The following is a 25,321-nucleotide window of genomic DNA, read 5'->3' on the forward strand; positions in this document are numbered from 1 at the left end:
CACACCTTTTTCCCCCCATGTCGGACAAGGAGAGGGCGAGGCCTGAAACAACAAACCGCCACGCAGGAGGGCTGGGAGGGGAGAGAGAGAGAGGGGTGAGTCACACAGCAAACAGAGGGAGTTCAGTTAGGGCTAAGCTATTTTGACCCATACTGTTCTCAAATCAATTTGAGGGTTTAACATGAATCACATGTAATTATATTAAGTAGTATTTACTTATGAGTATGGTCATTAATATGATGATTGTTAATGATAGTGTTTGCAGCAGTTACATCATCAATGCTGGGGACTGAGATTTTAGAACAGCATACAGACGATACGCTATTTTTTAAGTAGTACTGACATCTTTTGTTTGTAGCTTTGTGAAAAGGACTTCTTCCTTAGCTAATAGTTGTTGCCGCAGCAGAAATAAGTACCAGTTTTAACAGCAGGTAGTATAATAGAAGTATTAGTACCAGTAGTGTAAGGATAACAGAACTAGTAGTATTAGTATTAGTACCCGGCCTTGTGGTCAACACCATTGTACTCTTTTTGCTTGAGTAAAAGTAGCCATACTACATTTTAAAGTACTTTGTTACAAGTAAAAGTAGCAAAAGTAAAAGTACACCTTCTATATATCGTCTACACTGGGTTACTGTTACGATTATTGATGGGCTTTCATCAAACTGCTTCTGGATATCTTAACCATAAATACATCTGAAGGTTTATTTAATAGTAGATTTATATTTTGTATTTGTTCATGATCTAAATTGAAAAAGAAAGTTGTCAGATAGTGGAGTTAAAAGTTCCAAATTGTAGTGAAGTAGTATAAATTAGCATAAACTGTGAATACTTAGGTAGTGTACAAGTACCTCAAAGGTCAAAGTCCTCGGCTGTCCTGATATCTTTAGTCTAGGTACGTTTGTGTCACGCGAGTAAATTATCATTTACCAGCCCTACACGGAGCCAGAGTGTGATACCCAACATCCTTTCTGTCTCTGTGGGGGGGCTGGCTGATGACAGAGCGAGGCGTCCTTGGCGGTCTGTGGTTCCGTCTCCAAGGCCAGCATCTAACACCCACCAGCAGAACCACGTGGTGGGGGGGGGAATCAGTGAGGAGTCGGGCTCTGAATGCAGCGGCTGTTTATTGTTTACATGTGTGCAAAACACGGCTTCATTCAAAGCTGGACTAACTGAACAGGGCTGCAACATACTCGTACACAAAAACGTAAGCAAAAATAATGAACTCTGTTTATATACAATTTACAAAATATAATAAACTTTATATAAAAATGTATATATTCATCTATATTCTTTACTGAAGCTTCTCCTCTCTCCCATGTAAAGTGTTACATTCACTCGTTGCACGTTTCAGGAGTCCTTTATTGCAAAGTGTCCGTTCAGTGAGGTAGAGGTTTTGATTTTTTTGGTCCTTAAAAACCCAGCTCAGCTAGGTGCTGGGCCTGCGCTGCGGGGGGGGGGGGGGTCCGTCCTCATGAGGTCAAACGGCTGCTCATAGATGCTCTGCTCTAAGTCCTTGGTGAGCTCCTCCAGGTCTGAATCTGCGTCTGGAGCGGCGTAAGGATTCTCATGGAGAGTTATTCCATGATGCGTCACCGAGTTGGGGCCGAAGCCTGGGTACAGGTCCTTGTGGGGGGTCCAGGGAGCCTTCCCGAATGTTCCTGAGTGAGAGAGAAGAAGTCAGAACAGTATACAGACAGATCAGAAGGGTTGTGATTATCTGAAGGCTTACCCATGAAGGTGCTCGAGGGGGAGAGACCCTCGTGAGGTTTCCCGTAGATGTTGGCCTGCGCATCCTCCACGGATGTGCGGCGGTCACTCTGCTGGTGGGAGGGGGCCAGGTGGAGGCTGGCGTTAGGGAGCTGCATCAGCACAGAGGAGGAGCAGAGGTCAAAATGCTCAGACAGGAAGTAGTCATTCATTTTAGAGCTGCTCAGGCTGCCGCTGTAGGAGTCCACGCAGGCGGGCCTCTGGTCCATGGAGCAGCCTGGGGGGGGAGTGGAGATGATGAGTGAGGAAGATTCTAGAGAGTGCTTTAGGAACATTTCCTATTCGACAGAGGATCTGTACACACCTGTGAAGACGTCTGCCGGCTCAGAGGGGTACATTTTGTCCCGCCGGAGCAGCGAGCTGATTGGTCCCTGATAGTGGCAGAGCAGAGGATCTATGGCCGCTTCCATGTCCGTTTCACTTCCTGTGTCCAGCTGACAGAAACCTGTACGAGTGAAGGAACAGTGACAGTTAAGAAAAGCTGGACGGTGCAGAGGAGGACCCTGTGAGTACAGAGGAGGAGGAGCCGGTACCGTTCATGTCTTTGGGCTGCAGGTAGAAGCCACTGAGGGACGAAGACATGTACTGATCACTGCTGCCGCTCTCCGAGGGGATGTAGCCATCCTGCCGGTCCGCCAGCGTGCCCTGAGAGGACAGGTAGCTGGGGATGTCTGCGGGCAGGTTGGTCTCATCTGGAGCAAGAGGACATCAAGTTATCACATGAACTTGAAACACAAGAATCCTGCGGGTACATTTCCTGTCTCTAAGCCCAACCAGACTCAGTGCAACTGCATTAGCTTCACTTAAAGCCAAACCTCTATCAACAAGTATCATACACATTTATTTGTATTATTTACAGATTCAGCAGCTTGTATGATACCTGTTCTAAGAGCCATTTAAGCATAGTATTATCGATGGTAAATGTTTATGTTGGCAAAAAAGTTGTACATCTTTGAATTTAATGTCTCAAATTATGCAAAATCCACTTTTTCACGGACATACATATGTTTTCCCTCAGTGTTCATAGACTCAGGAACAAAGACCCCTCTCTTTTTGTCCTGATCCAGCTCTATAAATACCTGTCTGAAAATCAGCTGATCAGATTTTGGCCACTTTGTGATGTCACTATGTTTTTTTTTTGGGGTTGTGCAACAATTAGCCAATAACGAACCAAGGTAAGCCCCACCCACTCTATCACCTGAATCTCCTCCTAGATCTAAATTGTGTTTTTTTAAACCAATCATCTGTCAGAGGGGTGTGGTGGCAGTAGCAGCTCATTAGCATTTAAAGCTACAGAAACAGAATCAGCACTTTTGGAACAGGGCTGAAACAGAGGGGATTATGGGATGCAACAATGATCTGTTTGGTGTTTCAGCCAATCAGAGACAGGTTCTGTATATATCTGAGACCTGTAATATACTGTTGAGAAAGAGTTTATAGGGGACCTATCATTCGAAGTATTTGGGAGCTTTGAGTCATAGCTTGAAATCGCTTCTCAGACCTTGGAAATATGAATTTATGATCACCCTCGGTTGATCTTGATAATATGGAGGTAACAACATCCACCGTGCTCCCACCTGTGTTGGTGACGCTGCAGTCCTCGTTGCGTCTCCGGGTGTGGTAGATGATGACCACCCACACCAGTGACGTGCCCACCACGCAGCACACCACAGCAATGATAACGATCCCCACCGTGGTCCAGCCGTCGTCGTCCCCTCCCGCCCCACCCATCACCCCCACGCCGCCCATCACCCCCACGCCGCCCTGCACCCCGGAGTCGCAGTTGGGGTTGGGTATGACCGCCAGCCGGACGTTCCCACGCTCTGTCCCCAGCGTGTTGGACATCTCGCAGGTGTACTTCCCCGCGTCCCCCTCCGCAGCGTCCACGATGATCAGCAGCTGGTTGGCCGCTGCGAAGAAGTGGCGCTCAGTCACGACCAATGGGCTGTCGTCTTTGGTCCAGTTCAACCTGGGGAGGGGGCTGCCGCCAGCGATGCACTGCAGGACGGCGGTTTCACCCTTGGCCACGGTGCGATCCATGAGGGGCCGCAAGAAGGAGGGCGTTTCTGTAATGAAGGCCACAGCAGAGTATTATCCATCAGTCTACAGCTGACCTACCACCAAGAATCTGTCCGGTTCTACCTCCGTGCTGGTGCTTTCTTGGCTCGAAGCTATAGTTTACAGTAGCAAACCAGTTATTTTTTCCAAAGCCCACTACACCCAATAGCTTCTAGGGTTGGGAATCACCAGGGTCCCCACGATACAATACTATCGCGACACTTAAGCCACCGTACGATAGTATTGCGATTCTACGATATGCTAGGTATTGCGATACGATATTTTACGATATTTTGCGATATGGCGCATTTCTGTTTTCTTTCTCCGTTGACTGCATCGTAGTTTGGACTAACCTCCTGCCAATCCCACTGACTTTACCCATGGCCATGACTGCACAAGAAAAAGCTCAGCACTATCTAGTGGATTGAAAAAGCAATTGTTACCAAAAACTGTCAATTGGATTTGCAATATGAAGAATTTATATGATAAAATGTCGATCGGCGTCCATGTATCGATACAATATCGCCACGCAAAGTATGGCGATACTATGCTGTATCAATTATTTCCCCCACCCCTAATAGCTACTATAATAAAAAACAACAGGAAACGTGTCCTGCCGAAGCAGTGTGCTGCCCTTCAAAGCGATAATAATAACAATAATAGCGAATAGGGGGTCATTAAAAGTATGGTAAAAATACATCCTGGAACCGGGTGGTGTAAAGGAGTAATTGAGGTCTTTTCTTACCTAGAACCGTTAGCGTAGCATTAGCAGAGATGGCTCCGGCTGTGTTCTGAGCCGTGCAGCTGTAAACCCCGATGTCCTCAGCCTTGACGTCCACTATGAAGAACACGTCGTCCTCCGGCATCACGTGCATGCGGCGCTCGCGGGCTGCAGGGAAGTCGGTGCCTCCGTCTTTCTGCCAGGCTATCTGAGGGGAGGGGTGACCGACGGCGGCGCATTCCAGCCGGGCCGTCGCTCCGGCGCGGATACTCAGGTCCATTGGCATCTTGGTGAAGGAGGGGAGCACTGGAAATAAAATGTATCAGATCATTTAGGACTTTGAAAAAAATTGATCCAGACACGGGTACGTACTGATCTCCTCCTTCTGAACCTACTGTTGACGGTGAGTCGGGCCTTGGTGGAATAGGACGACCCGAAGTGGTTGGAGATGATGCACTGGTACTTCCCCTCACTGGAGAACTGCACGTCCCGCAGCTGCAGGGTGGTGGTGTACTCCGTCACCTCCGTCTCTCCTGCCATGCCCCCCTGCACCCGCAGGTGGGCCTGGTTGTGGATCTCGGCTTCGTTCAGGACCTCGTTGTCTTTTTTCCAGGCGAAGGTCATGGGCGAGTCGCTGGAGCTAGCCGCCGAGCAGATAAACGTCACGTTGGAGCCTTTCAGAGCCGACTGCGTCTCTGGCTGCAGAGTGATCTGAGGCTTCGGGAAGTCATCTGGGGAGACAAGGGGGGGGAAGGAATAGTTACTATGCTGAAGTCAGAATCTGATTTTTTTTTGTCTTTGGCGATTTTTGGGTTAAACTGTAAAGATTATTTGACTATTTGTTTTATTCGTACAACGATTTTTTTTTTTTTTAACGAGTCAAATATCGCGACCGCTGACGACTATCAGTTTTTATGCTTGGAAAAACAACTTTATTATTTATTGTTATGCCTTGTTAACATGTTCAATAAATTGACTTAAAAGAAGGGTTAGGGTTAGGGTGAGTACCTTTATCCATTCCACAGAGAGGAAATGTACATTGTTACAGCCAAAGAAAAGAGACAAAAATGGCAAAATATTAATAAACTGTAAATTAAACAAATGATAATTTGGAAGAATTAAGATAAAATAACTGACTTTATTAATCCCAAACTGGGCATTTTTTGTGTTGCAACAGCATAATACAATACAAGGCATAGCAAATAATAAGAAATAAAAAGAAGAAATAAACAATTCTAAAGTGTAGACATCTCAAAGAAGAAATAGAAATAAAAATAGAAATAAAAATAAACTGGCATTAGAGAAAAACATATATATATACAGTTGACTATGAAGATGAATAATCTATAAACTGTCAGACAAGTAGAGGCTATTGAAATTAACAGAACATAAAGCAGGATATTATAAACATAATAGTGCAATGAATGGAATATGAAATCAAATCATCTGCAATGTAAAGTGTAAATTTGTAAAAAGAAACTTCCAGAAGAACAACTACAAGTACCAATAACATTTTTTCTCAGCATGTATAAATAATTGTGATAGCAATAGTATCACAATTACTGTGTGTTAAGGTTCAGAAATGGTTATTCAGCAATGTTCGGTACATTTTCCTTTTGCATTTTGTTGACAGAGGGACTGAAATATTTCCTGAGCTGGTCTCCATGACACTAAGAAGGTGTAGCTGTAGAATTGTAAACTGAACCCAGTACATTTCCACATCGTCTCTTCAGGAGATTCATTAGCTTGTCCAGGAGTCAGGCAGGAAAATACTGAACAATCTGGGTCAGCTCGTAAATGGAAAACCTGTGTGTGTGTGTGTGTGTGTGTGTGTGTGTGTGTGTGTGTGTGTGTGTGTGTGTGTGTGTGTGTGTGTGTGTGTGTGTGTGTGTGTGTGAAAGAGAGTGAATGCATCACTTACCACACACAAACTCGTCCTGGCTGACGGCGAACACGCTCCTGCCCTTCAGCATCTGTGGGTGGGCGCAGCTGGCGTTGACGCAGGGCAGGAAGCTCTGCTCTGCCACCCAGACAGGAAGCCACTTGAGCTGGCAGTCGCACAGCAGGCTGGAGGTGTTCAGACGCCTGCAGGGAGACACCACAGAGCTTCATTCAGTGCTCCTACTTCGCGGGAAAGGGCTGCTGTATATCACACTTTGGACTTGAGTAGTTCGTCAGGACGGATATGTTCATCAGTGAAACTAATAGGGATGTTGGAGCTATACTTTGATTTATATTGTTTAAGAGTTAAACATGTATTTACCTTTACTTAAGTTAACTAAAGAAGTTGTTTTATGATTTTTATTTCAGTAATAAATTTATTCCAGTATGGCTTATGTTTTTTTTGTCAGCTTAAGCAACAGGAGAGTAATAGGAATGGATGCAGATTAATAACTGTATATACAGTATATATAAGATAAGATAATAACAAGTACTTTATTGATCCCAATTTGAGAAATGTTTGCGTTGCTGAAGCATAAAAAGAGAAAAATATAAGGCTAGAAATAAACAATTCAAAATATTTTTAAAAAAGGAAATAAAATAGCATAAAAGAAGTAAAAATATACAAGTTGAAATAAGAATTGAAAGTAAACTAAATAAAAAGCAAGATGTTATATAAACATTAAGTGTGTAAGGAATGGCATATTAAATTGAATAGAAATGTAAAATGTACAGTGTGAGTTTATGTCCAGTTATTCAAGAATAGGGATGATATATGATATTGGAACATTGAAATAAATGTACAAAAGGATATTCTTGCCTGGACGTAAGATTCACTATAGCCCCATCGCAGTTTAATTTTGAGTTTTTATATTTTATGATTTTCCTTTTCACTGTTACAGTGGACTAATGTTGATCTGCTAAATAAAAACAGTCATTAAAACTGTGTGGAAAATGTGTCTAACTATTAATATTTTAGATTCCTTTGTTTAGCTCTTTCCTAGAATCAATGCTTTGGTGGAGCCTGTGCAACGAGCTCTGTCGGTGCTGCCTCTCCCTGCAGACCATAATGAGTTTCACCTGGTGCTCTGTCCCACATTACACACTGACAGTCCTACTCACAGCTCCTGCAGGTTCCTCATCTGAGAGAAGGCATTGGCTTGGATGGACATGATGGCGTTATGGCTCAGATCTCTGTGGAGAGGAGGAGAAAGGAGGACTGGTGAGATCCTGAGGAAACATGGCAGCTTTTTAACATGAGCCGTACAGGAGAATGCTACAGAGACTTCACTGGAGAGAAAAGAAGGTCTGGGCTCCAGAACAATAAAACTCTGGGCAGGAGTTTGCAGTGTTAATCAAGAGAGGCCCGACTCTGGGCGGCTCGGAGCTCGGCTTCGGCTGGGAAAAAACTATAATGAGAATCAAATGCAGCTGTTGTGCGCACACACACACACACACACACACACACACACACACACACACACACACACACACACACACACACACACACACACACACACACACACACACACACACACACACACACACACACACACACACACACACACACACACACACACACACACACACACACACACACACACACACACACACACACACACACACACGCTTTGGTGATCGATATAGTCTGGCACTACAGTAAAAATACTTTGTCTTGACTCCACATCAAAGAGGAGGCCTGGGAGAGGACAGACCGCCTGTGTGTGTGTGTGTGTGTGTGTGTGTGTGTGTGTGTGTGTGTGTGTGTGTGTGTGTGTGTGTGTGTGTGTGTGTGTGTGTGTGTGTGATTCACCCTGCTTAGTTTACAGCTCTCGACTCTTGGAAACAATTAGTGAAACACGAGGCCAACTCACAGGTGGTGCAGCGCGTCCAGGCCCGAGAAAGACTTCTTGGTCACCGAGCGGATCTGGTTGCCCTGCAGAAAGCTGGGAAACGAAGACACTATATCAGTTTGGAACTCTTGCGATAACATAATATGGTCAAGTCTGACTTTGTTCTTGCGTCACAGGAGCTCCATTTGCAACATCAAACTAGGACAGATATTACAGCATACAAGGAAACAGACATTTAACAGAACATTACAATCACTGAAAATTACGACTTGTTTAACACCCTCTACCGTACATTTGATCTGGGATTTAACTCTGGATTTCATTGGAGGATTGATGGTGCTTCAGTCCAACAGAAAGCTTGGGAATCTGAATTGATGGTAACTATTCATTTTCATTGTTCTGTTATGTTATTATGATTCATAGAATGTCTCACAGGGTTGACCTACAATCTCAGAGAAGATTTTCAACTGGCAGAGCAGCTTTGACTTTAAACTGGTCAACAAACACTTGTAGAATGTGAAATTGTAATACTGTAGAATCACAGATGTAAACAACAGAAGGATTCATGATTTGCATTTGTCTGCTTAGTGTTGTTCCTTGAGCATGAACTCACAGTTTGTTCAGCTTGTCCAGAGCAGAGAAAGGGCCATTCATGTCTTCTATGGTCCAGGAGATTTCATTATTCTGGAGATCCCTGTTTGAAGAAACAAAGACAGACCGCGTTGTAAAAAAGTCCACACCCTGCGCTGCGATGTTAATAAAACCTAATGCGGCTTCACGTCTCGTGAGAAGGGGAAATGTTTCAGACTTTCAAATGATATTCAAAGTGGCTCCATGCCTGACAGGAAGTTCCTTCCTCGCCTTTGCGGCACTTTTAAAGTCTGCCACGACTTTTCTGTGTTGTATAGAAACAGTTTTACAAGAACATGCTGAAATACAACATGTGTGCTGCGTTCCCAGACTCTTTGAGGATAAAAATACTCTGAGTCAGATATGTATGAGCCCAAACAGAGGAAGCGCTGCCACAAATCTCCATCTTCAATATCTAATACATCTGAGATATTGAGCGAGGGTTCTTCTGTGAAAGAGTTTGGTTGTTTTGGTTAGCCGCACTTATTCAAGAGTATTACTCCGTGCTGTAACTTGTTCGCTGTGAAATCATTTGTTTAAATTCTTACTGACATAAGGTACAGTAGAAATGTTCAAGCATATTGTTACCTGATTTTTTAAGACAAGGCTAATAATTCTATTTAATTTTGAAATGCTTGACAGGAAATGCTTTTATTTTGAAGTGCAAGGCTCTGTGTTTTCCGGTTGTTGAAAATGAATAAGAGAGGTCAACAGATGTTTTCCATTATAACTGCTGTTATTTTGTTTAAACTGCTGCATTAATATAAAGCAAAATGTTGAGTTTGGACCAGACCCACTTTGTTCATTATTCGAAGATTCCAGTCCACCAATATAATAATATTAACTAATATTAACTAATTACTACCAGAAGCTGAACTGAATCCATAAACAAAGTTAACTGTGGCTTGCTAATGTATTACCAATTTAGGGTAAAAAGTAGACGGATACTTTTTTTAATTGCATTCTATAAAACAACTAAATTTACCAAAAAAGTAAAGGCAAAAAAACCCCCTACTAATTCTGAAACACCTTGCCTCTCCACAAATGCTAAGGTTTTGCTAACAATGTTAATTTTTGTAAGGTGTAAAATCCTAGTTTCCATCATTATTAAACAGCATCTCATTACGTTCACAGATTTCTCCCCCACCTTGCAGAAACCATCACTGTTCAACCCTACTGTTTCACACAACGAGCAAGCTAACGCTAATTTAGCTAGTTGGTTCAGCTAGCTGCTAGCACATCTGGCAGATCAGTGTGTGTGAAGTAAAACACCAGCTTTATATGTGGTGTAAACTCTTTGAGCCTAATCTCCTAGCATAGTCGCAGTGTTTACACTAAGTTTACATTTTCCCCCGATTCAGAATAGGTTTCTCTGCCATGACTTTAAGGGATGTCTTTGTGTTAGATCTACGGACGTCAGGACAAAGGAGCCGCTCTACAGCGAGAGTTCCTGTTCTTTGATTTGAGGGAATGACACCAACACCTGACAATTACAATAGACGTTTCCCGAAATATGTAAATATGTAGTTATTTAAAGGAATATAGCATTCAATTACTAAATCACTAAAGATAAGAGAGGCCTCCTGCTTTGATCCCTTAGCTGCTCTAATACATTCAAACCATTATAACCTCCTCAACAGGCCTGGATATGGCTGACTGAGTTTAAGAAAGGATGTGTGTGTGTGTGTGTGTGTGTGTGTGTGTGTGTGTGTGTGTGTGTGTGTGTGTGTGTGTGTGTGTGTGTGTGTGTGTGTGTGTGTGTGTGTGTGTGTGTGTGTGTGTGTGTGTGTGTGTGTGTGTTTTGGGGGTGTGGAATTTAAAGGCCTGAGGCTCCACCTATCTACACCTGCCCTGTGGTGACCTTCAGCAGCACAGCACACATTTGTTTCCATTTAACCCAAACCCCAACCAGGGGAAATGTTACGGAGCCCCTCTGTGGGAAAGGGGGGATGGGTGCGTGTGGGAGAGGGGGGTCATGCTGAGGAAGGGGGGGGTCGTTGAGGTCTGGGCTGTGCCCCTCGGAGGTTTTCTTTATGTGTGTGAGGAGACCTCAACACGGTAATCTATTTCACATCCCCAAAGCAAATCAGGCAGGATATTTCCACTCAGGCAGGGGATCAATGGTGGGTGGGGGGCGTGGTTGGGCATATGAAGTACTTACTGCTTTTAGGGACGGGTACCTACATATAGTGTGCTGAAACACTGAATCAGAGTATCTACTCAAAGGAATAGTTTGATATCTCCTAAAAATACATCCTGATAAGAGGATTGAATCACTGTCACGTCTCTACAGGAGAGATAGACCTGGGACCAGTGGTTGTTCTACACCAATTTCACTGGGGGGGGCCAGAGCTGGAGCCAGAGCTGGGGCCAGATCAGGGACCAGTTTTTTTATGAGAGGGGCACAATAAACGCAGGTTAAAAAAGACTACGGTCCAGTTCAATCTCTGCTGTACATCCATTTCTTCATCCCAGGCTGGAGTTTCTTCTTCTTTCAATATTCTGCGATGTTTGTGAATTTTAGTCCCTCAACGTCTATGTTTGAGAACAGCCTCTGTTCGGAGATGATACAATGCATTTTTTATCCTGTGAGCGCTTCAGCCGTCCAATGGTGGTGTACCGCTCTAAGGGGTTCGACTAGAATTCTGAGTTCCATTAGTTCTGCCTATCACGCCCTATAGCCAATAAATTGTCGCCTAGAACCGCCCCTGCCTGGGACAGGATTAGCTTAGCATAGCACACAAGACCACCAAACTCACTGACAGCTTCGATCGGCTAAAAGCAATCAAATATATCCCAATCTTACTCATGAGCATGCTAAGCTCAATATGCTAAATGCCAAAGAGTATAAAACATGTTGTGAAGATCAGAATTACAGATTCCATGTGTTCCATAGCTGGTGTGACTACATTCACTGCATCAGATATCATATTAATGAGTCATATCAGATCAGACAGGAAGTGAACCCTTCCGCCTGCTGTGATGTGTGACTGTGTGAACCTACAGCAGGTGCAGGGTGGAGAGGCCCCGGAAGGCTCCGTCTGCGATGAAGCTCACGTGGTTGTTCCCGATGTGGAGCTGGTCCAGCAGGCTGAGGCCCACGAAGCTGGACTCCTCCAGCCTGGACAGATGGTTGGAGGAGAGGTTGCTGCAGGACAGACAACACAAACACAAAAATGAGTACCCAGTAGAAAACATGAAGTGATCTGGTTTTACGATAACATTTATTCTGTACGAGGTGATCAGAGGTTGCTACAACACAGCACTAAACATGGTGAGGAGCCAGGGTTTAAGTAAACTCAGATTGGAGTGCATCAGATAGGTGGGCACGCTCCCAGCCGACCGGCGGCTTGTTTACTCACAGCTCAGTGTGATAAGAGCGGCAGAACAGGGAGAAGAACAACAAGCTGTCTGTGAGCTGACCGCTGAAGTAAACAGCAGCCACAACAAAGGAAACCCAATCTGCTGCCAGGAATGTGCTTTGATATGGACGAAAATCCCTGGGGTTTGTGGGTAACGTAGTGTTTGACAAGGGAAGAAACTACACTAAGATGGGATCGACCAATAAGTGGGTCTTACGGAGGCCGATGTTTGTGGCTCAAGTGACAGCAGGACAGACGAGAGGCAGGGGGCTGTGTGATGAGCTGGCAGAGCATGAGAGACGTGTGTGTGTGTGTGTGTGTGTGTGTGTGGGGATCAGCGTCAGGAGGAACTGGAGTGTGAGGAAAGGCAGGCGGGAGTGCCGGGGGTGGGGAGAGGGCGACACAGAGAAGTGTTTGGAGTTCAGAGTGTGAATGGAAAGTGAGGAGGGAATAACGATAGGGAGGGAGTGGGGCAGGGAAAAAGTAAGGGAAGTGAAAAAAAGGGCGGACTCACAGCTCGCTGAGTTTCTGGCAGAACTCCCAGGCGTCGGGCCGGATCCGGCTGATGGTGTTGTAAGTGAGGTGGAGCTGCTGCAGAGTCAGCAGGCCGTACAGCCAGCCCTTACTCACCTCCGTCAGGTTGTTGTAGTCCAACTGCCTGCAGGACACACACACACACACACACACACACACACACACACACACACACACACACACACACACACACACACACACACACACACACACACACACACACACACACACACACACACACACACACACACACACACACACACACACACACACACACACACACACACACACACACACAATTTAACTCTCCTGTTTGGTTCCAATCTCTTACTTTGGTAATGTCTATTTTAACTGCTCTTACATTAACACAAAAAGCATGAATCATGATCAAATGTTATTTAAGCTGTAAAGCACGTCTCAGACTGCTGGTTTACATGAATAACTGTAGTGAATAAACAAAGAATACACACTGAAAATGTATTCCAAAATGAACATGGTTGTAGATTTGTGTGTGTGTTTACTCTATGATGGATAAACCAAATTTAGGGTCATCCATTCATTTCCTGTGGCGGGCATTGTTGCCGGGGAACACGTTTTAAAGCTGATAGATAGATAATTATTTTATTGATCCCAATTTGGGATTTTTTTTGCGTTGCAGCAGCGTAATAACAAATGGCATTGTACACAGTAAAATTAAAAGACTACAAATAAACAATTCAAAATGTAAACATCTCGATAGAAATAAAATAGGATTTAAAAATATACATGTCGGAATACAAGTGTACACCCAATATCAAAAAAATATAAAGCAGGATATTATATATACATTAAGTGTGTAAGGAATGGAATATTAAATTGAATATACATGTAAAATGTACAGTGTGAGTTAAAGTCGTTATCCAAGAGAAACTCGGCGAAAATGTTCAAAAGCCTACTGTGGAGGATATCGGATCAGAGGGAGAACACAATATTTTTGCAGGTCTTGTACAAACTGTAAAGTCCACTGAGACAAATGATATGGGGCTACATAAATGAACTTTGATTGATTGATGCACATTTCTTGTTGACTCACAGGACTTCCATGTTGCTGAGGCCCCAGAAGGCCCCGTCCATCAGGCGGCTGAGGCCGTTCCTCTGCATCTTCAGGGAGCGGAGGGCGTGCAGCCCGTGGAACGTCAGGCCCTCAACCCTGCGGACCCGGTTCCTGCTCAGCTCCCTGGAACGAACACACACACACACACACACACACACACACACACACACACACACACACACACACACACACACACACACACACACACACACACACACACACACACACACACACACACACACACACACACACACACACACACACACACACACACACACACACACACACACACACACACACACACGCAGTCAAGTAGAGCTCTCAAAATCACATTGATGGGCTTAAATGCTAAATTACCTGTCAATGAGGTTTGGGAGGACATGATTCTATAATATCAATATGGTTATACATGTACCGTGAAAATATTTTTGTTTTTTATCGTGGTAGAGAGAGTGGAAGATGAGCCTCATTTAAAAAATACAGTACTTCATGTGAGAGAAAAACTATTATTTATGTCCTTTATTTACACCCTTTATGGGAGTTATTGATTTATGAATTATTTTAGATTTAAAGAACTAAAGAGGATCTTTAATATAAAACATATACATCCTACTGGTGATGCAATGCAAATAGGTAGGTAAAGTGGAACCGGTATATCATATAAGAGTTTATTAGCTATTTGATGATTGTAAGGATAATGTTGGAAATGTATTTTTGGCCAAGTGACAGGCCTACCGACTGTTGTTTTGTCAGACCGGAAAGTCTCATAAAGAGTTCGATCATCAACATCTAAAGCCTGACTGAGACAGTTCTCCATGAGACGGGGGGACTTACAGGTGCAGCAGGTGGGGCAGCTGGAAGATCTTGGCTGGGATGGAGGACAGGCGGTTGCGGTTGAGCCGGAGGAGCTGCAGACTGCTGGACAGGTTGGTGAAGCAGCCCGTCTCCAGGGAGGAGATCCGGTTGTTGTTGAGGAACCTGACAGAGAAAGATACTAAATAATTACAGCAACAGAGACATGTTGGTCCGTTGAAGCACCTAAATAACTATACAGCTCTGGAAAATTAAGAGACCAGAGAAAAATTAAGAGAAATCTTTATCTCTGCATGTATGTCAGCCATTCCAGTGTCTGTTGAATTCCAACACAGAGAAAAAACGTCAGTAGTTTATAGAAAACAACAAAAATAAATAAATATTCATTTAACTCAAAGACATATCTATAAATAATAAAACTAAAGAAAAACATAATGCTGAAGTGGTCTCGGCTATCTCTTAGCAGTCACAATCAGATGCTCATTAGATGCACGTCAGGCACAAACACACTGGGAGACACTCACAGGTTTCTGAGGGCCAGCGCGGGGAAGGAGCCCGCCTTGATTTCCACCATGTTGTTGTTGCTGAGATCGAGCGTTTCCAGGGCGAGGAAAGGTCTGAGCTGCTCCGCGGAGACCCTGCTGATCCTGTTGTTTGCTCTGAAAACACAGACAGCACAGCTCCAATAAATGACAGGAACACTGAGTGTTTGGCTCGCTGCTCACACCGGCTTCATGTTTCCAGATATGCAAACAGCCAAGTCCCTCAATTAGCTGGTGGTGTGAAAAAACTCTCACACACTCGTAGATCTCACTGCCACCCAGCGTGGAGCCCTTCTGATGTAGCATGCATATTTTAAAGATGACAAACAAATTGCTCGGTGTGATCGAGACGCTGCAGTCCAAACAGCCTTTGGGTTTAGTGATGTGTGATTTTGTTTATAAGGTAATTACCAACAAGGTATTTTAGAAAGTAACCTGCCAATTACCTGGCTGATGAATGCCATTCCCTCAGTGAAAGCATGAAGAGGCAGAGGCCAGCAATTTCCTGAGCTGCACGCCTCCTAAATTGCAGTGCAGGGACTGCTTGGTTATAAACAGAGCCATACAGTGCCCTCTTTGTGCATTGGGGGGGGGGGGGGGTGCGCACCAGACTACAGGCCTGGTTTTCAGTATTCATAGCGCTGGGTACAGTCTGCAGACCTGTGAGTGTGTCTCATTCAGTTTCCAGCTTCAAAATAAGAGCTTCATCTGGGCGGGGGCGGGGGGGAATAAAGCTTAACTGACTCGAGCTGTCAATCAGCTGACCCACAGTTCACACCCACTGTGAGAGAGGCAGCAGCCATGTTAACACAAGAGCTGACCAAAGTGTGGCCCCCCCAGATGTTACATTTCATTTCAATATTGGATATTGTCACTGCTGGTTAGGTTGAGCTCGACCTCAGGTTTAAACTGATTTGGTACATCTTACCTACACACGGGGTTATAGAGTGGTACAGGAACGAGTCCTAAAACCCGGAAGTGAGTTAGCATTTTACCACTTCCGGTTCCCTCGTCTCAGAGTAAGTGGGATTTCTCCGTAGGATTTTGGAAAATAGCTCCAAATAAGGTCTGTGGTTGACTCAAATTTAAGAGACAGATCACGTTTTGTTCTACGACATTAATCCATCAGCAGTGACCCTCCCCCCCACTGGAGATTTCTGAAGAGTTCACGTGTCTGAAAAACTATGGTTGTTAAACAGTGGCTGAATAGGACTACAGAAGTTGTCGAGGACGTTGTACGTCATTACGCAACGTCAACACTCCCGCTAAGTTTGTTAGCTCATCTTTGTAAAACCATATCAGACTGGTTATTGAAACAGCCGTGACTTCTAGTTAAACTCAGTGTGCCTAAAAGGAAAAGCTTTGTTAAAATATGCAAGTGTGTGAAAGTCAGTTGAAAGGATCTTAAGTTGGCGTGACGTTGAAGTCCTGTGACCCTGCTGTACTCGTCTGTAGTTCCTTTATAGCATAACGTTAGCATTTTGCTTCTGGAGATTAGATTTATGATTTAAAATGGTAAAAGTAGGGTAGACATGTGGAGATTATCCGGCTGAACAAAACGTGCATTTATCAAACAGGTTTGTTTTCCAGAGATCTAATTTTTTACAATATTCCAGAAGCCTATGCAGAAATAGCATTTTTGTCGAAGGAACCCATGCGGAGCTTTACTTCTGGGTCGGCCAACAAAAATACGTCATCCCTGCACCACTCTATTCCATTAGAAGGTTTAGTAACATCTGGAGAGCAAGCCCCTGAGCTCAGTGTAGCATCTCCCTCGGTGCTGTGGCAGGGGACACAGTGGGGGAACACAGAGAGCATGCCTCTTCACAATATGAGCGCCATGTAAAGCGGTCTTCCCATCATCCTCTGAACCCACGCCACGTGTCTGTCAGTGTGAGGCTGGACTCCCTGCAGTCCGGCCCCAGAGGTGATAGGAAGTCAGCTGTCTGGGGACAATATCATCTCTCCAACCCTCTGTACTCTCCACTAAATCCTCAAACACCTATAAACAGTTTCTGGTGTGCAGTGACTTCAGGCTTCGGTGAAACACAGCTCAGTGTGTGCAGTGAAGACTCATTCTCTTTTGTTGGCAGGTTTTCAGAGGGCTTTCCACGCTCCACAGCCCGCAGGTCCCAAACAAAAGCTTGGCACACCACCTGTATCTCAGTTTCCATGTTCCCCCGACTGCTCGCTGAGAGAGGGGAGGACCCCGGGTGGGAGAGAACCAGTATTTCCAGTTTAACTCCGGTGGGGGAGGGGCTGCACACTTCCTGTCTGAGGACGAGGAAAAGACCCTGAAGCTCGACTGCTGGAGGCTCTCAGGAATCTGGACAGATACGTTTCCATTGTAGCTATGGTGTCCGGACTCTTCTGTAGGGTACACAACGTACCCTCTGAGACTGCAGACACACACACTCCAACACTCTCCATCCTCTCCACACACACTTCAAGTGTTCACTACTATCAGATAACGTGATTGTAGAGCTATTACAGCTGTGGTTGGACGGTTAGTGGAAGTCAATAGAAGGCCAGCCATGTCAATAACCCCAAGTTGAACCCCCATCCCAGATTTAACTGCTGTGTAATTGTCACAGTTTATGACAATCTCTCTTCTGTTTGGGTTTGTCTCTCTCATCCTCAACCAGCGTCCCTCCTCCCGGACCCAGAGACAGTTCTGCTCCTCTAGATCTAATCAGACCTGGTATCTGTAGGTCATTTGGTGAACCCCCTGAACACAGGTGGAGGGATTCGGAGGGCGGTGGGGTTTACCCCCTTCATGAATTCCTGGGAAATTGTTCAATTAATTAAGATGATCACGACTGGATTACTACCAGCTGCCGGGTTATTGCCGTCGTTTTTCCTCGGAGCCGCAGGGTCAGAGGAGTGGGTAGAGCTGCCGCAATGTCTGACTGGCTGTTTGAATAAGTGCTACTCGATACCCCCAGCTCTTTTTTTCTTCAGGACCCTCCCAGCTAAAGAGACTCTGAAGTTCTGGAAAATCACACAGCACTGCATAATCTGAGGGAGTGGGGGGGAACTACAGTTTCTACAGTGTGCTCTTTCTACATGTTACCTTCACTACCTGACAGCAGTGTAACAGATTCACTATGTGGGGTCTTTGGGGGATATGATGTTCTAAATCAAAGCAGGTAGAAAGGAGAGAAAAGTCCTTTAAATGTGTTCCTTTAACACAAAAGGCAGGGTTTTGTTTTAAGGACAGGTTTATATTTTCTTTACTGTACATTTTTAATGCTATTGTTTTTCTATTGAGTTTTTTACGTTTTGAATTGTTTATTTCCAGTCTTTTAATTTCTCTAAATGCCTTCAATGTTTATGCTGCTGCAATGCAAAAAAATCCCAAATTGGGATCACTAAAGTACCTCTTATCTTATCTTATCTTATCTTATCTTATCCCAGAGCGTTGGGGGTTCAGAAAGCTTCTAAATGTATCTATTAGCTCAGAAAATACATATTGTTTAAATCTTTTTTTAGATATTTTTTCTTAAACTTCAACTCTTAAGGTTATATACTATTGAGAGAACACACTCATTTAACCTAGGAACATCTTGATAGAAATATTCTATCATAGAAAGGAATTAGAGCCTGAATTGTTCTACAGGGTGTAGCAGGAGTGTCACCGGTGCGCTCAACGTGCAAACAAAACAGCGTTGTGTTGGGGTCTGATGCAGAACACTCCTCATCGCGCAGGGAGACATTTACTTTGTTTCACAACGACTTCACAACACTCCATTTTGGAGAGACATGCCACAGAAAGCAAATGTAATTGTTGAGGTTTCACAAACTAATATCTGGTGTTTTTCTGAAAGCCAGCATTGCATAACAATAAACCAAACGTTTCTGAACCAGATGAAATATGACAAGCTAGACGGCTTCACCCTGAATCCTCCTACAGTACAAAATGATGCATTCACTCAGAGAAACTGGGACAAATTGGCTTCTTTAAAGTGATGCACAAGGAACTAAGAGACACTGCCTTGTTGCCATATCAACCACCATTCATATCTTAGACCCATAAAGGAAGCGACACAAATGGTTCAGTATCCTGGTCTTTGACCGGCTTTGTCAATGTGTAAAAGGGCTGTAATAACTATACGGTGTAATATAGGTGTTACATGGGTGAAATATGGGTCTTATAACAAAGTTATATAGGTGTGATAGTAGTGTAACATGGGTATAATATGGGTGCAATATGTTTGTAATATTAATGTTGTAACCCTGATGTAATAGGAGTTATTAATTTGTATATGGGTGTAATAACAGTGTAATGGGGATGTTATAACAGTGTAATATGGTTGTATAACAATGGAACAACAGTTTAGTAATGCTGTACAATATGTGTTGGATGGGTGTAATAATGGTGTGGTATGGGGGCAGTAGAGAAAATAGCAATTAATTTGATTTCTAAATGCTTATATGTGACTGCCCATTTAAGGGATATATTATCCATCCACATAAAAATCACCAAATTTGGGTTTTCACATGACAGATTTTCTTTTCTTTCCAGCATTGCGTCACTCCCTCCAGATTAAACTACACCGACAGCCAGCAAACAAAACATTTCCATTTGCGTGGGTCTGTCCTCCAGCATGTGACCCGTCTGGGCATGGCTGCCATGTCTCAGTCTGCCCGTCTGGGAACGGGCTCAGCCAAAACAGTTTGCTCTCTCTCGAGGGAAGGCAGGGGGGGAGGGGCCACCTCCCAGCTCACTGCTCTAACCAGCAGCGACAAACCTGGCAGAGGATTACCCAGCAGCCCGGTGTGAAGAGAGAGCGTGCAGAGGTGCTCGGGGTTTAAGAGAGGCTTCACTTACAGGATGAGAGTTGTTATGTTGGAAGAGTGAGGGCCCAGGTCAGGTACTTCCTCCATATCATTGTGGTTCAGCTTTCTGTACACATTGGGAAAAATGCAATTGTTTTTCAAATGGAAGACGTTTAAGAAATACTCATTTTACTCAAAATTCAAAGCATACTTACATTTCACGTAGATGTTGTAGTTTGAAAAACAAAGTGCCGTCGAGCACCTGCAATTTGTTGTGGCTCAGGTCCCTGCGGAAGAAAAAAAAAGGGGGAGAAAATAAAGGAAAAGTATACGCCATGTGTTTGTCCGCTGCTGCAGTCTAACATTTGGTTTGACATAGCGAACATAATGACACACAAGTTCTCCGTGTTATTGTGCTCTGACACTGTGAGCGGGGGAAATACATCAAGGAAAAGTCTCTGTAATTAAAGAGTGCAAAAACCATGGTGATGAAATGAAACAGAACGCTCCGAAAAATAAGCGAGCAGGAGATTTGTTGCTGACACACTGTACTCAGTTTCAGAAACAAGTGGTGCTAAATGCAGTTGCCTAATTAGCTTCAAAGACTGGCTGTCACTTCAGGACAAACTATTGATACAGGACCAGAAAGTCATTTTCTTTTTAATGAAAAAAGTTAGAAAACCAAACAAACTGCTTCCCATTCGAGCCCAAGTGAAACAGGCTTTTCATCCATGGCTGAGCCGCTCTCTGTATATCCAGAGCCAGAGCCAAAGCAGACAGGCTGACAAGTTATTGCAGGTCAAGATCCTCTGAGCTGAAAGGAGGCCGAAACCTGGCGAGGGAGGGCGATAGAAATGCTGAAGTCGAAGTTTCCATACTGGACCAGGCCAGGACCAGACCTCTTTAAATCCAGGCTTTTTGCCGCTACTTTTAATTGTACTATTCATATTTCACACTACACTGTAACTTTACTATTGCATTTCAGTAACTGTTTTCAAATGCTATTTTTTTTATGTATTTCTCAATGCCCTTAATGTTTTTCATTGTTGTAAAGCACTTTGAATTGCCTTGTGTTGAAAGGTGCTGTATAGATAATCTGGCCTGGCCTTTAGTTAGACTTTGATAATCAGAAACTCACAAACCAAATGAAACAGATTTAAAACATGTATTTCTATTGATATTTGGTTCATTTTCTGATCTATTTGTATTTTAGAGAAGCCTGAGAAAGATCTCCTTTTGTTGCACACATAGACATTTGTACTTGCACATTAATTGCTTATTGTGTTCCTGAGTAGAAGCTCTAGTCTGGCTCTTCATTTTGTCTGAACCCTGTGGATCTATGGACTGAGGAGTCCTCTCTGGGTGAGACTTGTTTAACACTCGGCCTGTTTTGAAAAGAGGAATGAAAAGCAGCACAAGGACTCTGGCAAGCGGACCATAAAGTGGTGGAGTTATTGACGGTGCTGCGCACGATCAACACTGCGGTGCCAGACGCTTTTTTCTACACCCCCTCCCCCTCTACCCTTCCTACCCCTTACCTCCCCTCATCTGGAATCCATCAAGGAGCTCTGGGAGGAGGGGAAGAACCTATCAACTGCTAATGTATTCACAATCCGGGAAAAGTGAGAAGGAGGCCTTTCATACGTCTCAAACACCCCTGTCCAACTTTTCTGGGGCCTGTTTTTGTTCTTGGAGAGAGTTTCACGAACGACTCAACTAGAGTTTTACATTTTAGCCCCCCCCCCCATCCTTCTCTTTTTCTTTCCAAGCATGGAGCTTTGTTGTTGTTTGGTAGCTGAAGCGCTGTGGGTCATATGGGATAGGTGTTCTATCATACTCTCTAGATAAAGTCTAAGTAGCTCTGACACTTCCACTTCCCTCATAAAGCGACTCTGAGCAGAGCCAGATAACACGGCGCTGCGTACAAGCTGCAGCCTGTTCCTGCTGCACCCCCCCCTATCTTATCAAACAGTGAATAAATGAGCCCCTCTCAAGAGCTGTCACTAAGGCTTTAGATTATGATAATGATGTCATTAAGTTCCATTAATGTACGTCTTCCATCTTTGTGGACGAAGCCACAAAAGGCTGCGAGTTAGCCAAACACAGGGGTGGAAAGTAACTAAGTACATTTACTCAAGTATTGAACTTAAGTACTTTTCTTTTTACATAATAGTACTTCACTTGACTATTTACATTTAATGCTATTTTATACTACATCTTCACTACAATTAAGGGGCACATTTTGTACTTTACCTCATTTATTTTAACACTCAAAGTTACTTTGTACATATAAAAACACATGCCCTGCTGATAAAATAAAAAGTACTGCACTTCTACATTGACAAAGTGCAACACTTAAATGCTGTTAGAAAACTGGAAATTATATAGCAATGAATATTATACTGTGAAAGATCCATTGAGCAGAGGAGTAGCCTACTTTCTCTTTTCTGACTTTAAGTTACTTTTGATACCAATACTTGTGTACTTTTACTTAAGTATCATTTTGAAATCAGGACTTTTACTTGTAGTGGAGTAGTTTAGAAAATAGTATTTGTACTTTTACTTAAGTCAAGAATCTAATTACTTCTTCCACTAGACACATGTTTTAATGCCAAAGAGCTAACATAAGTAACATTATAGAGGTGGTGGTTATGTTATTTTCACAAATGACTATGAAAAGTTAGTTGTTGTAAGGTTAATATGAAAAACTGTAGCCTGCTAGCTTATAGCTATTATCTGGAGCAGCTAGCTACAACGGGCAGGTAGGCAGCTAGAAGCAATTAGCATTAGCTGTGATTGATGTACTTCCTGTCTATCTCCCTGGTCAAATAAATGTTCTGCTTCCAGTCCAAACACCATCAAACTCCTCAGAGAGATGTTTGTCAAACTTAAATAATTGAATGTGTATCCTCCTTCAGATGTGGGAATTATTTGTATTCAAGATTAAAAAGTGTCTGTTATGGTTCCTTTGGGTACATGAATGAGCTATTAGATCGATCATTTACTTCCCTTAGTTTCCCTGGACAAATAAATGTTCTTAAGCTCGCTAAAGTTTCTCTGATGTTTGTAAAAGTCTCAAGACAGTCTTTATACTGCTGGAAAAACAAATGAGTATTTCATGTTATTGAGCTCCCCATGTATTAACATTCAAATGAATGCACATATTGTTTTCAAATTGCTCTTAAACCTTAAAAAGTGACGAGGCATTAAATATAGACATAAATCTGTCCCCCAAACAACTTTCCAGATATTTACGGCTTAATTCCACTTCTTTATGCCCTTCTTTGTTCTCCCTGTTACTTTCTCCTTCCCCCTTTTCTTTCTGAGAGTTTGTTTCTAATCCCAACACGCTCCTCCTTAATCAGTACCATCGCTGGCTCTGGAGTTGCTAATTCAGCAGAAATAACGGGGTGCTGGAAAACAAAGGACCGGGCGGTTTAAGGGCTTTAAGATGTGCTGGAGAGCCACTCGTAAATTAGCATGCCAGAGTGAAAAGAATTTTCCCCCCATGTGGAACTTTTTTTTCACTTTCTTTGGAAGGCCGGCTCTGGTTATGAGGCTCAGGCTGGGTCTGTTTTCTCTGGCAACGGCAAGTTTCCAGAGCAGCACATTTCAGAAAGACGAAAAACTACATTCAACAGCAGGGCAACAGCTTCGCACAGGCAGCGAAGCAAGCACAACACAGCACAATAAAAAGTACTGCAGCGTAACGAGCGGCGGTAAAGATACAGCCGGAATAATGATCTGTAAAGGAGAACACGGAGGAACATTAAAGTGGTGTTTGGTGGTTCTGCTTCAACAGGCCGAGCTCAGCCTCTGATGGAGCCAGAAGGCAAACAGGAGAGTAATGGAGATATTCCTTTAGGAAGCCGGCCAAAGCTGCACACTGACTGCCTCTGATTTATGCCTTTATGGCTCTGAAAGCCCCCAGGTCTGTGAAGCTGAAACCTGAAGACTGAAGCAACACCAATCATTGCGATGTGTATGTAACCACGCTGTCAGAGCATTATAAACATTACAGATGTCTCTTTTCCAAGTACTTTGTGGGAGACCTGAGTACTAATAGTGTTGCTATTACTGCTAGTATACGCAGCGTTACTACGGCCACTTCTTCATCTATGCATACCCTACAATGATACATGAGAAGGCATACACTTCAAAGCCCTACCTGCAGGCACTGGGGAGATTTATTCACAGGTATTTACACTTTAATGAAGAGGAGGGACTAACCAAAAGCACATTGAGGTGTAAAAACACACTGGAGGCTGCTGGAGCTCCACCGTTTGCCTCTATTAACCTGAAATGCTGATGAAGTCCTAATAAAGTGAGTAAAAGCTGTGAAGATACATGAAGATTCCAGCAGGAAGTTTACAAAATCAGAGATAACTTTAGGGTCTTATTTTAATCAAATGTTTTTTCTTCCATTTAAAGTTTAGTGTGGGATGTTGTGATCTGAGTAACACCAGGTTATTTAGGCCTACTGCTTTACAACACGTTCTGTTTTCACTAAAACAGGAATGTGGATCTGAAGGAAAACACTAAACCAACATGTGTTCCTCAGGGCTGAGGTGTGGAAATGCACTACAGAAATACACAGCAAATTAAAATAAAACAATACATCCGAGAGAGGTATAAAGCTCTTTAACTGGACTCACAGTTGCACTGTCCATTCCGGGAGTATTTTCGGGATTTGGCCTCTTCTCAGCCGACTGCAGTCCACCAGCTCCCCGACACACACGCAGGGAGGGGGGCAGCCTGAGTGAGCTCCAGCGCCAGCCTGCAGCCCCGCCATCAGCAGCAGGAGCACGGCACAGCCCGCTGAAGTGCGAGCCTGCGGAGGGGAACACATTCTTCCGTCCACACAGAGAACCCCCTCTTCACTGATCTACGGGTGAAGCGCAACAATCCAAAAAGTGAGGAATCACCCAAAACTAATCCAGAGAGCGGTGGTGCAGCGGCGGCAGGGTTTATATCCACTCCCGGGCTCTCCTCAGGACGCTGGAGGGGAAACGTAAAAGAAAAGTTGTCCTCTGGAACTTGCCCATTCCTTTGCTCTCACTTTGTGCGGAGCCTCGCGCTGCTGAGCACGATCCCCACAGCTCAGCGCGAGCACAGCAGAGGTATGCGGGGGGAGGGACCGCAGGGGTGCTTGGGACCTGTAGTCCACGCGGCTGCCTCTGATTCCTGCAGGTTTGTTCCAGGCAGGAGAAGATTATTACAAAATA

The 25,321-nt window shown here is 43.9% G+C and overlaps 1 protein-coding gene across 1 annotated transcript; it reads right to left on the reverse strand.

Annotated features, from left to right (window-relative positions):
* Positions 1 to 1,105: 1,105 nt before the first annotated feature.
* Positions 1,106 to 25,199, reverse strand: lrig3 (leucine-rich repeats and immunoglobulin-like domains 3). Its single transcript, XM_063905102.1, has 19 exons — positions 24,752 to 25,199; positions 20,312 to 20,383; positions 20,149 to 20,223; positions 15,300 to 15,434; positions 14,797 to 14,940; positions 13,942 to 14,085; positions 12,850 to 12,993; positions 11,978 to 12,121; positions 8,957 to 9,037; positions 8,365 to 8,436; positions 7,613 to 7,684; positions 6,471 to 6,634; positions 4,945 to 5,280; positions 4,574 to 4,855; positions 3,348 to 3,836; positions 2,304 to 2,462; positions 2,075 to 2,215; positions 1,733 to 1,987; positions 1,106 to 1,661 (listed from the first exon to the last, which is right to left on the reverse strand). Exons 1-19 carry the CDS (start codon positions 24,943 to 24,945, stop codon positions 1,426 to 1,428), a joined length of 3,339 nt encoding a protein of 1,112 aa, XP_063761172.1. The 5' UTR covers positions 24,946 to 25,199; the 3' UTR covers positions 1,106 to 1,425.
* Positions 25,200 to 25,321: the final 122 nt, after the last annotated feature.

The sequence above is a fragment of the Eleginops maclovinus genome, chromosome 17, assembly GCF_036324505.1.
Source record: "Eleginops maclovinus isolate JMC-PN-2008 ecotype Puerto Natales chromosome 17, JC_Emac_rtc_rv5, whole genome shotgun sequence".
Taxonomy (NCBI): Eukaryota; Metazoa; Chordata; class Actinopteri; order Perciformes; family Eleginopidae; genus Eleginops; species Eleginops maclovinus.

Excerpts from the sequence above, each read along its gene's own strand:
- lrig3 (XM_063905102.1), bottom strand. The coding sequence starts at position 24,945 with ATGTGTTCCCCTCCGCAGGCTCGCACTTCAGCGGGCTGTGCCGTGCTC. Across the intron at positions 20,384-24,751 it reads CCGGAATGGACAGTGCAACT|GGACCTGAGCCACAACAAAT; the intron begins GTGAGTCCAGTT and ends TTTCTTCCGCAG. Across the intron at positions 14,941-15,299 it reads GCGCTGGCCCTCAGAAACCT|GTTCCTCAACAACAACCGGA; the intron begins GTGAGTGTCTCC and ends TTTCTCTGTCAG.